Source organism: Leptonychotes weddellii, chromosome 14 (assembly GCF_054177405.1).
Source record: "Leptonychotes weddellii isolate Sample4059 chromosome 14, ASM5417740v2, whole genome shotgun sequence".
NCBI lineage: Eukaryota > Metazoa > Chordata > Mammalia > Carnivora > Phocidae > Leptonychotes > Leptonychotes weddellii.
Window position 1 is genome coordinate 20627353 of NC_138382.1, and position 11712 is coordinate 20639064.

The window sequence follows — 11712 nt, forward strand, 5'->3', positions numbered from 1 at the left end:
AGTCTAACCTCTCCAGACAAGTCATGGAGACCCATCATGATCTGGTCCTTTCTTAACTTTGCCTTGCCTTTCACTTTTTCCCCCTGACCTTTTTCTTCCCCAAAGCTAAACCAGCAACCAATGCAGGTAGACCAGACCACTCACAACTCCCTCTGCCTATCAGTCCCACCCAACCATTCTTTGGCCTACCAATTTTTCATCAGACACTCTAATCAGACTAAAGGGGAACAAGACACTCTCCAGGTAGCTTGAAGCACTGCTATCTCATGAGGGACACAGAAAAGTGAGCACACTTTCAGTTGGCAGGGCCAGAACCTACTCATCACCCCTGTGATTTCACTGCTGTCTCCCCAACAGGCTGTGAGCCTTCAGGAAGACAGTGTCTACATCTATATAGGCCACAGCAACCTGCACACACTAAGTGTGGTCTACCAGTTGTATCAGTTGTATTTGTCACGGATGTTGCATTAAGGAATGAATGAATTCCTAGCTTCTTTCAATTTGGCTCTGGCTCAGGCATAAAAACACTAAAATATCAAAATACAAAGATGAAACTAAATTCATCACACTGTATGTGCCAAGAAAGGCAGTTCATCCACAAAGGTGGAGACATCTTTGTTTAAAGCTGTGGTCTCTGCCTCTCTTTTCTTTACATACCAGAGAAATACAAATCTATAAAATAGGTATTTATCCCTATGGATTGTCTAAATCCCATTGCCTGATACTCAAAGACAAGACATTTGGAACAGAATCAAACTCTAAAATAGTAACAGAGATATGATGGTATCAAGAACACTGGAGGAGATTATGCTAGGTGAAATAAGTCAAGCAGAGAAAGTCAGTTATCATATGGTTTCACTTATTTGTGGAACATAAGGAGTAGCATGGAGGACATTAGGAGAAGGAAGGAAAAAATGAAGGGGGGTGGGAATCGGAGAGGGAGACGAACCATGAGAGACTATGGACTCCGAGAAACAAACTGGGGTTTTAGAGGGGAGGATGGGTTAGCCCGGTGATGGGTATTAAGGAAGGCACGTATTGCATGGAGCACTGGGTGTTATACGCAAACACTGAATCATGGAACATTACATCAAAAACTAATGATGTACTGTATGGTGACTAACATAACATAAAAAAAAAAAAGAACACAGAGCTAGGTTCACTGTGGGAATCATAACTCTGAATTTAATGGGACTTAAAATGATTTTGCTCTTTCTCTAGACTGAGAAGGTCATTCCATCTACTGGACACCTAACAATACTGTCGTTTTTACTTCTTTTCCTTTTAAGTTGATTCTATATCCTGGAGATTGATAGGATTTGCCTGAGCTTCAAAACCCACAAGATGTCCCACAAGGGGACTGCCTAATAAAAAAAAGTTTTATTAGACATTTTTAGAGCCATTTTGGACATTTAAGAGAGTAACCTATCAGTTTGACTTTATAGCTGGTGAAAGAATTTAATATTCTTCTTTAAAGTAACTAGAAAAATTGAAAAGGTGGCTTATGGATTCTTATCACATATCCTGAAAATTTTTATTTTTATTGCAGTTAATTATAACGGATGTGTCTCTTGTCCACAGCGTTCGTGTTAAAGCCAAGCTTAGGATTTAGCAGTGGAGCCTTATTATAGAAAATGGAGCAAAATGGCTTTTAATTGAATGGGGTAAAGGGTCCAGGGAAAAGCTTGCCCAGTTCCCTGTTATATCCTGGGGGGTGACTCATAGGGCCAGAGTGGCCTAACTTCCATATTCCCCATGGAATTTTTGTTCCCATCTAGGTTTCCATCTTTGCAGACAAGACAGAGTCACAACTCCAGGCTTGGGTTGTTCCTTTTCCCTTCCTCTTCTCCATTCAAACTTGGGAGAATCAGGACCTCAAGAGAAAGGGATTTGTATTAAACCAAATATTCCAGGTAAAGGAGCATGTAGGCGTCAAGGGCAAGCCACCCAAAATGTATCAGGGTGCATATTGATTATTCTGAATTAAAGCTACTCAGACCCTCCACTGTCCCTCTGACAGCAGGAAACAAATCTCCCTTATGAAAAACACTCTCCCTGTAATTAAAAGTAAAAAGATATCCTTGTTGGGATGCTTGGGTGGCTCAGTCAGTTAAGCATCTGCCTTCAGCTCAGGTCATCCTCCCAGGGTTCTGGGATTGAGCCCCACATCGGGCTCCTTGCTCAGCGGGGAGCCTGCTTCTCCCTCCCTCTGCTTGTGCTCTCTCTCTCTCAGACAAATAAATAAAATCATAAAAAAAAAAAAAAGACATCCTTGTCACCAGAGATAGGGACTTCAAAGCTGAGAAAACTGTAGAAACAAACCGTGTTATTTTTTTTCTAATCTACTAGACCTTAGCCTAAAGTCTGCTTAGAATTCCCTAATAATTAAAGCTCCCAAACACCTGTTTTGTTTATCCTGTCAATTCCTCCCCAATTTATTGTCTCTTTGTCTAAAATGTATACAAATTGCCTGCTGTAATAATTTCTTTAGGTCTCAATTTCACTTTGGGCCTCCATGTGCCCATAATAAAACTTGAGGGTTTTTTCTCCTGTTAATTTGTCATAAATGTTGGTCCAGCTGAAAGACCTTGAAGGGGAAGAGTTTTTTCCTTCTCTACAAGAGGAAGTCCAGAAAAATCACTGGGGATCAGAAATGAAAGCTACTTTTATTACAGTTGAAAAACATACAAAATCAGAGAGGGTGCTGGAAAATGTAGACAAGCAACATGGACCCAGAGACCCTTGGGCTAAGAAAACTAACTTAGCATGGAATTTACAGAGTTGGTTGCTAAGACCAAGAATACAGGCCATGAGTATACCAAGACCATTCTCACTGTCATCATCTTGTGGCTCAGCTTGGGATAAGGATGTCTCCCAAGGCCCCACCCTTCCTATTTTGCAATGCTTTCCTTCTACCCATGGAATCTGGGGCATCTAAGCTGTCCAGTTCTCCTCCTAACCATTAAACTTCCTTTCAGGAAAAGATTTACTAAAGTTATTTACACTTCAGTGTGAGGTAGCTGCTGCTACTTCTCCCAAGGATATTTGCATCCCAAGCCATATTCTCATTACAGGCTCAAGAGTTTTCCCCTATGGATGGGATTCATGAATTGAAGCTGCAGGTGAAGGAGATCTTTTGGGGACAGAGAGACCTGCCCTCTTGCAACTGCCCCGTATCCAAATTTTAAATGATGAAACCAAAGTCACCAAAGGAAAAGCATGTTATGTTTGTGTTCAGGGTTCCAATAACTTTATTTTGAGTGCATTTTAAAATATACCTTGATAATTCATGTGTGAGATTTGCCTCATGAAATGTCTCCAGCAAGCAGTGTGGAGAGATTCCTCCCTGAAGTAAGTAAAATTCTTAAAAGCAAAAAAAGCCTAGATGCACATACAGTACAGTCCTTAAAAATATAACAACTTTTGGGTTGAGGTGGACTATATGTATTTTAGCTTGTATCAAAACTATCAGAGAAAGGCCTATGGAAAAGGGAATATAACTATGAAGAAATATTGAGGCAGAACAGAATGACCAGTTAAAGACACTTTATACTGGAGAATTCTTTACAACCACTAATTTAATTATAATAAAAACTTACCATTCAGTAAAACTTTCTACAGTGATGGAAATGTTCCTGGTCTGACCTTTCCATGATGGTAGCCATTAGCCACGTGTGGCTATTACTCATTGGAAATGCAGCTAACGTGGCTAGAACTGAATTTTTAACTTTAATGAATTTAAACTTAGTTTTAAATAGCCATACTTTGTGAGTGGCTACCATGCTGGACAGTGGGGGGTGGGGGGAGGGTCTAACAGCATTACTGCTTTAACACTAGGACTACTTTGTATCCATGGACTTTCTCTAGGAGAAACTGATAGAACTCTCAAAATAATGCAGTCTTCCAGCCACAAACAGCTTATTTACTAGAAACAGCTTATGACTGGGTGTCTGGGTGGCTCAGTCGGTTAAGCGACTACCTTCAGCTCAGGTCATGATCCTGGAGTCCCGGGATCGAGTCCCGCATCGGACTCCCTGCTCAGCAGGGAGTCTGCTTCTCCCTCTGACCCTTCCCCCTCTCATGTGCTCTCTCTCTCTCTCATTCTCGCTCTCTCAAATAAATAAATAAAATCTTTAAAAAAAAAAAAAGAAAGAAACAGCTTATGACTCATTCCATCCCCCACCCCAACCATTACCAAGGTACCCAGGACTGGCGCCTCACTCATCCCTTTAGGGTAAGCCTGCAATGCCATCTTCTGGAAGGAAGGGTACTTACCCTCACCCAACGGAAGTTCCTCTTCTTGCTCACTGGGGGAAGGCAGCAGGGGCTGCAGGGGTTCCATGTTAATGATGAGCTGTTTGTTCAAGGAGTAGGAACTGCGGCTTTGAGTCATGTTGGCTCTGAAAACAGACACAAACCAGAGGGAATTGGTTTTCATTGCAAACGCCAGCTCCTCTATCTCGGTTGGCTACCCAAGTTGGGAACTGTCTCTAGACTTCCACAGTGCATGAGGCCAGTGGTAAAGGGAACATAACACTTAAGATATACAGCCCCCTTGATCCTTAAGGTTCTGACAAAACGTCCATGTGTCTTAATGCAACACAGTGAACGAAAACCTATTTCCCCATATGTCACCAGACTGAGGCATACTAGGCGACAATGCAGACATGGGACACAGGGGTCACTGAACTAGATACGCAGAAAAGTGAATGAAGGGAATGGCTCAAAGTAATTTAACAAGCACCAAAAAAACACAAAAAATGAAAACTTAACCTGGTCAGACAGCTTTGAGCTACCTTGCTGTTGCTGGATGTCCAGTATTTAATATCTATGTTTAATACTCCCATTCAAATTCACACCCCTCTCACCAGCCAGCCACAGAAGCTCTGCTTCTGAAGGCAGCAAACACATGTCATTGGCTGCGAAGGGCAGCAGATGGCAAGGAAAATGTACAAGCATCTCATCGAGACTATTGGCTGATAGCGAGAAGCCCATCTACACTCCCTGCTGCAGGGAGACCAGCTGTCTGCCCTGAAAGACATGGAGGTGAGGCACCTCTAGTGGGTGTTTCAGCACCCTTCCCCTCATGTTTCCTGTCAAAACCCAAACCAACCCACCCTTCAAAGATGGTGTCAAATGTCTCCTAACCCTTTGATGCCCCCTTGGATGACCCCCATGACACATTTTCATTCATTCTCTCTCTCTCCCCTCACACTACGCTCCCTTCTTTCACACCTCATGGCATTTGACACCTCTGTCTCTCTGTCTTTACTGGTGTACTAATCAGCCCCACCTTGACAAGCACTTTAAGGGCAGAGACTGATCTACCCATTCTGGTGTGCCTTACAGCACCTCCCTGGGTAAGGGCTGCTCACATTTGAAATTGAAGTAAATGGAATGCAATCCTGGCTTGACATAAGTTGCCATTTCAGATTGACATGGGTGTTCCCCAGGTTGGTTACAGAGTTGTCTTATAGCCTGGGCATTTCTGTTTGGCATGGGACAGCACATTTATTTGCAGCTGATACATATGCATTGGATGGTCTGCCTTGTTCCAGTGAACCATGGTCCTTGCATGAAGTAACTCACTCTCTAGAACTATGATTTTCAGACTTTTTTGACAGAGACCCACATTAAGAAATGCATTTTATGTCATTTCTCTGTACACATATGGGGAGGCACAAAAGTAAAGCAAATGTTTCATGCAACAAGAGTAACTCTTGTTATGTGTGATTCACTTTCTTTTTCCCCATTCTATTTCATTTTGTTTGAAGTGCTGGTCTATTTTCATTTCATGACTCGTTAACGTGCTACAACCACAGTTGGAAAAGTACAAATCCCATGGAGGAGACTGATGGCCAAGGGTCCTCTGGGAACTCTAAGGAGGGGCACCCGACCCTGCTGTGCAGGGAAGGGAGAGCCAGGAAGGACCTCTCAGGGAGGTGATGCCTGTGGTACGTCCTGGCAAGCATGGTGGAGTTGACAAGGAAAGCAATGGAGACAGCGTTTCCTTGCAGATGGAAGGAAGGAAGGGAGGGAGGGAGGGAAGGAAGAGTCTTCATTTTTTGAGTTTTCATGGGATTTCCTCTGTCCCTGCGGCCTTCATGACTGTGATTCTAGCTCTGCAAAGCACATGTCGCCATGTCTGTGTGGACCATGGAGCTTTCTGACCTCAGAAAAGCCCATTTTCCACTGTTGTACCAACTGAATCTCTCTGCCCCACCTCTAGCCACCCATGCCCCCTGACTGGCAGCAGTTCTGTCCCCCAAAAATGACTGCATATCATCAAGGAGGGCCTGTAATGAGCCTTTATGGAGGATCTTTTGCTCCACAGCAGCCCCCCCCCCCCAACACTCCTCACTTGGAGTTATAAAGCATCCTACCACCTGCCCGCCTTCACCGCCAACACTACAACGTCTGGCCAATTGCCCGGTGCTGGGACAGGCTGAGCTCACCAAGCGTGACCTCACAGGTGTGAGCCTGCTGGGCACTGGCTGGTCAGGAGGATGCTAGGGTCAAGGGGGTTTAGGGTCTGCTTAGAGTTAGGCCAGATGAACCACACAGTCGATTACAACCCTGAAACTCTCCAGTTCTATGATTAAGAGGGGAACACAGCCTCCCGATAAGTACAAGACTCAGATAAACCCAAGGGTGGATACAGCTAGAGTTTCCCTGGAGCACAAAGAATCTGGGGCTCGAGAGCTTGATGCTGGGTACTGGGACAGCTAGAGGGGTAAGATTAATCAAAACTAGAATCAAAATGCATGTCTCCCACCCTCTCTGTACCAACCCCTGTAGACTACAGGTTACCTTTTCATACCTCTCTGTTTGCAATCTTTTTAAAGGTGCCAGCTGATCCCAGCTTTATTAAAAGCAAGAGCCCACCAGCACAGTTACACTACTAATAAATATGCCAGAATTTGATGGCTCCTTTTTTAGTTTACGGGTTTATATACTTGACCGTGTTTGTTTTTCTCAGTGTACCTGTGAGACAGGCAAGAAAAATACCATATTCACAGATGAGGACATTGAGACTCAGTGAAGTTACAGAACTTGACTAAAGATACTTAAGAGAAGCAGACTCAGATCATATGATTCTCAACCAGTGCTCCTGCTCTGCTCTCCACTGCCTTCCTGCACTTTCTGCATGATTTATCCTATAGTGTCCCAGGGGGGACTCTGTTCACTACTGCTAATGTCCTGCTCTCTGGCTATATGAGGGTCCACTGTGTCAGGTGGTCTTCTAGAAGACGTGCCAACATCCCAGACAGCTCCCACCCTGCCCTTTCACCTGAGCTCCTGATGTAACAGCTTCTCTGGCTGGAGTCTCCCCAAGCCAGGCAAGGGTCTGTGCCATGTTTCCCATTCTCAGAATCCACCCATCAACGGATTCTGCAAAATGCCTGACCCGTTTTGTACTCAGCACAGAGCAGTTTCCCAATGAAACAGTCACTGGGAATTCTACTGAGGTAAAAAGGTTTTCTTTGGAAACTGCAAGGACATTCTAAGATTGGCTTCAAAAACTGATGGCATAATATAGAGCAACTAACACAAGGCTCGTGGAATTCTGCACCAGTCCTTGCAGTGAAGCAAGTGCTGTTGGCCTGTCATCAAAACTCCATCTGAAGAAGCTTTAATGAGGACAGATCTGTTAAATTCTAGCTTCCCATTTTTGGATGAGAGACAGGAAGAATATCATCACCTCACATTTGCATGGCACTTTCTAATTTTTAAAGCACTTTATTTTTATGCCCATAACAAAGTCTAGAAGTTGGGCAAAGTAATATTCTGAATCTCATTTTATAGAGATGAGTAAACTGATGATCAGAGAAGTTAAGAGACTTACCCAAGACCACACAGCTTGTAAGCAACACAACCAAGATTAGACCACACACAGCTTGTAAGCAACACAACCAAGTTCATGGCCCCTCAATTGGTGCTCGTTTTAGGTCCAAATGCTGCCTCTGGGTGTCCCCCGGTGGTGGCTGCTGAGCCCAGGTGGCTCACACAGCCAGCCCTAGGCTCACCGAGCTGCAGCCTTTTGCTTCGCTGGGCCCCTGGCATGGGTGGGCGATTCCCAGGCCAGGAGGGATTTGCTTGGGGATCTTGTCATCAGTAAAGATCAGTGAGCTATCATGAGAGTTAGCTTTTTCTCTTTTTGAAAAAAAAAAAGAAAAATCCCAAGACAGTGTCCTCAATCTGTCTGTGTTGTCTCTTTCTAAACACACACACCTCAGCAAAAGTAGTAGTCCATGAACTTGCCATTCTTTGAAGAGTACACTCTCAAGTGTGAGGAAAGACAACTAAGTGAAGCCTTAGAGTGCTCATCTCTAAACACAGCCAGAGGGAGAGTTCATTACTATATTCTCACTTTTGACAGCCACATCAAAGAAGCCAAAATAATTCAAAAATAATTGCTTAAGAGAAAAAATGTCCTACCATGCAACTGCCCACTGGAAAGAAATGAGAATTTGCGACTGCAAGGGGTACGTCTCCATGGCTCTGGAAGCACTCTTGCCTCCTGGGAGGTCAAGGTCCCCAGGGCAGCACCTTGGACAGATCTCAGGTCTCAGAAAATTGCAGGCCTGCGGCCGTCACCCCACACCCCTGGTTCATAGGTTCATTCAACAACTATGTACTGACCTCTACTATGTGCCAAGTGCTGGGTTAGCTGTCGAGTGATACGCAGATGACCAAACAGACACAAGCCTTTTCCTCCCACAGCTTGCTTTGCATCATTACTTTAAACTAATCTTCCTTATATTGTCAGAGATTTGAGAGATACTGCCAAAAAGCTGAGGACCAGAGAGGTGTCCTGAGCATGTGGACTCAATAGGCTTTCATATACACATAAAAAAGGTCAGTGGAAGGGGAAGAAATAGCATGTGAACCAGTGTCTCAAGGGTCTATAGGTCCTTGTGTGCAGTTACATCCCTGGGGGATTTTAGAAGGTTCCAGAAAAAGGAAACTATAAATGGACTGATGCCTCATTTCCCATCCCCTCTGGTGGTTCGGTCCATTCGGGAAAAGATTCTCACTATGGCCACTCTGCTCCCCTCACTCCCACAGCCTGGCTACTCAAAGTGTGGTCCATGAACCCGCCACATGGCCACCACCTAGGAGCTCATTAGAAATGCCAGATTCATGAATCGGAATCTGATTTTAACAAGATCCGTAGGTGATCCCTGTCCAAGTTAAAGTTTGAGAAGCCCTGATCTAGGAATCCTTGATTCCCATAAATTAAGCAAACCTCAATTGAAAAAAGAAATGCTTTTTCCAATTATTTCTGATCTCACTAACCATCTATATATGATAACTATGGGATTCTTGGAAAGTCTTACGTATTGGGAATATGAGTCTCTGAAAGCATTTTGTTAAAAACAGTTTCCTTCTTTGTGTTTGTGCTGTCAAGAGAACTCCCCAGCATCAAGTATTTCTTTCTTTTTTTTTTTAAGATCAAACACTCACACTTCATGTTAGAAGACTAAAACCCAAGCAGATCCCTTGGGGTGGTTCTGCCTCCCAGCTTCTAAGAGAATGCCAGAGGGTTTCTGGGTGGCAAAGGCTACAAAGAAAAGAACACAGGCTTAGGTCTGCCACAGGAAAAAAAAATTATGACTTTAGATAAATCTTTTAACTTCTCCGAGACCCACGTTCCCTTGTCTATAAAATAGAAGCATCAAATTAGGTGATCCTTAAGGTCATTTCTGGCCCAGAGTCTAGGAAAGTTCAAATGATACATTTTATCATTTCCTCTTTTCATTTCTGCCACACCGACTAACCACAATTTGTGGTAGAAGAGGGACTGTAAAGACTATTTTAAAAATAAGTAAATACAAATAAAAGATTAGTGTTATCAAGAGGTAGGTTAGAAGACTTTCACGGTTCTGCCACAGTGCTCCAGCTTCCCTAGCCCTACAGCTTTCTCCTGCTTCGAGAAGCAGGAAAGACCACGTCTGCAGACGTGCACGTGACAGCTTCTCACTGGGTCACCCAAACCAGGAAAGAATTGTTCTCTGTACACATCTGCATGGGATCCTGTGCCAACTATAGTCTTGCTCCCCTGTGTGGGAGAGAAGTGCTGTCTGGATGCTGGGCCAGGCTGGCTCAGCCACTCTTTCAAGAGACCCAACAACCCAGGGAATAAGGTAAGAGGCACCCAGCTCACGGGGTCATGCTGGAAACAGAGGAGACTGGGCAAATACGAGCATAAGGGAGATTCCTCCAAGTCCACAGAAGGGGAAGGAACAGGTGCCAACCAGTGTGTGAGAACCTCCTAAAAAAACGTAACTTAGGATGACCTTGCCTTCAAAAAGGAGAACGTCATGATAATGTTCAGCTTTAGATAGTTAGCATGTTTGAGGTTTAGGGTGTGCAATGATCTGTGTGTCTCATGGTGATAGAAAGTCCAACGTGACCAAGAGAATATTTCATTCTCAGAACAGCATATGCTGCCACATTATGAAGATGCGTACTCTTGAACCACTAATGACTAAGTTCCTCATTCCTCTGAGTGACCTTTGGGAGTGAGGAGCCCCGAGAGAGATGAGCACCGCCTGCCTTCCTCATGTGAAACAGTCTAACAGAAGTCAGGCCAATGGGTACCAGCCACATCTGATGAACAGAGAGCAGTTCTAAGAAGGCAGACGACAGACTCGGCCAAGAGATGACACCGCCGTGCCTCACACACACTGTGCATGTGACACTCCGGGCCCAATCAAGCCAATGACTCCCCACAGAGCAAGCAACTCAAAATGCAGTTGGGCCACACTCACGCCATGGCCCTGTCAAGTCTGTCCCTGGGAAGCTTCCAGAACAGCGAAAGCACCGTGCCTGGAGACAGATGTGCCCACGCTGACAGAAGGACAGGCATGTGGTGCCCTTACACCCTCTCCTGTTACAGAGAATGTGGCAGAGCAAGCCTGAAAACCTTCTGTCCATGCCTGAAGCCTCCCAGAGCCCCACAGACCACCCCCTTACCTGTGCACTTCCGGAGGCTCCCTCTGGATTTTGGAGCTGGCCTCTACCACCTCTTTGGCAACTTTACCGCTGCAAAAGAGAAACACAACATCTGTGCACACACACTCACAACAGAAGGGGAGGGGTGTGCTCGTGTATTGTTTTTTTTAACTTCACAATGGTCTGATCCACTCTAGAAATCCACGCCTTCTCTTCCTCCATCCGAGAAGTTACTATGGAATCTGAGGGGGGCCCATGAGGGTCAGACATGAGCGGACTGGAAAGGGAGGACCAAAACAGGCATACAAGCCAAAGCGCACTGATTTATAAGCAGGATATTCAAAAAGTAAATGAGTGCCCCCACCCTAACCCACCATCAAAATGGAACCACAGGTACCCACCTATATCGAAATCTACTTCCTTTAAAAAATATCTTGCTGCTTGACACGGTCTTGATCTGACTGGATTTCGCATACCTTGAAGAAGCAGCAAAACAGAGGTGGTAGTTAGATTGTCAAGTCCGAGTGAGACATGCTATAAAGCGTGAGGACTGGATATTTTTGACTATAAGAAATATATGCTATTGGAGGACTGCATGCGTGCACACACACCTGAAGAAGTTTCACCAAAAAATAGTTACTTTCGCTATGTGTATTACATCCTGCTATCTCTTTTCTTTCTTTCTTTTTTTTAAAGTGGGCTCCATGCACAGCGTGGGGCTTAAACTCAAGACCTTGAGCTCGAGAGTCACGT

At 44.5% G+C, this 11712-nt stretch overlaps 1 protein-coding gene across 2 annotated transcripts in view; it reads right to left on the minus strand.

Annotated features, from left to right (window-relative positions):
• FRMD3 (FERM domain containing 3) overlaps positions 1-11712 on the minus strand; it is a 273925-nt gene that overhangs the window by 42046 nt on the left and 220167 nt on the right. For both annotated transcript variants that reach the window (XM_081802886.1, XM_081802885.1), the window contains exons 11-13: positions 11361-11435; positions 10981-11049; positions 4276-4400 (exon numbers count right to left, since the gene is read on the minus strand). In XM_081802886.1, coding sequence (XP_081659012.1) covers positions 4276-4400; positions 10981-11049; positions 11361-11435 — 269 coding nt within the window. The remainder of the gene's footprint in view (positions 1-4275; positions 4401-10980; positions 11050-11360; positions 11436-11712) is intronic.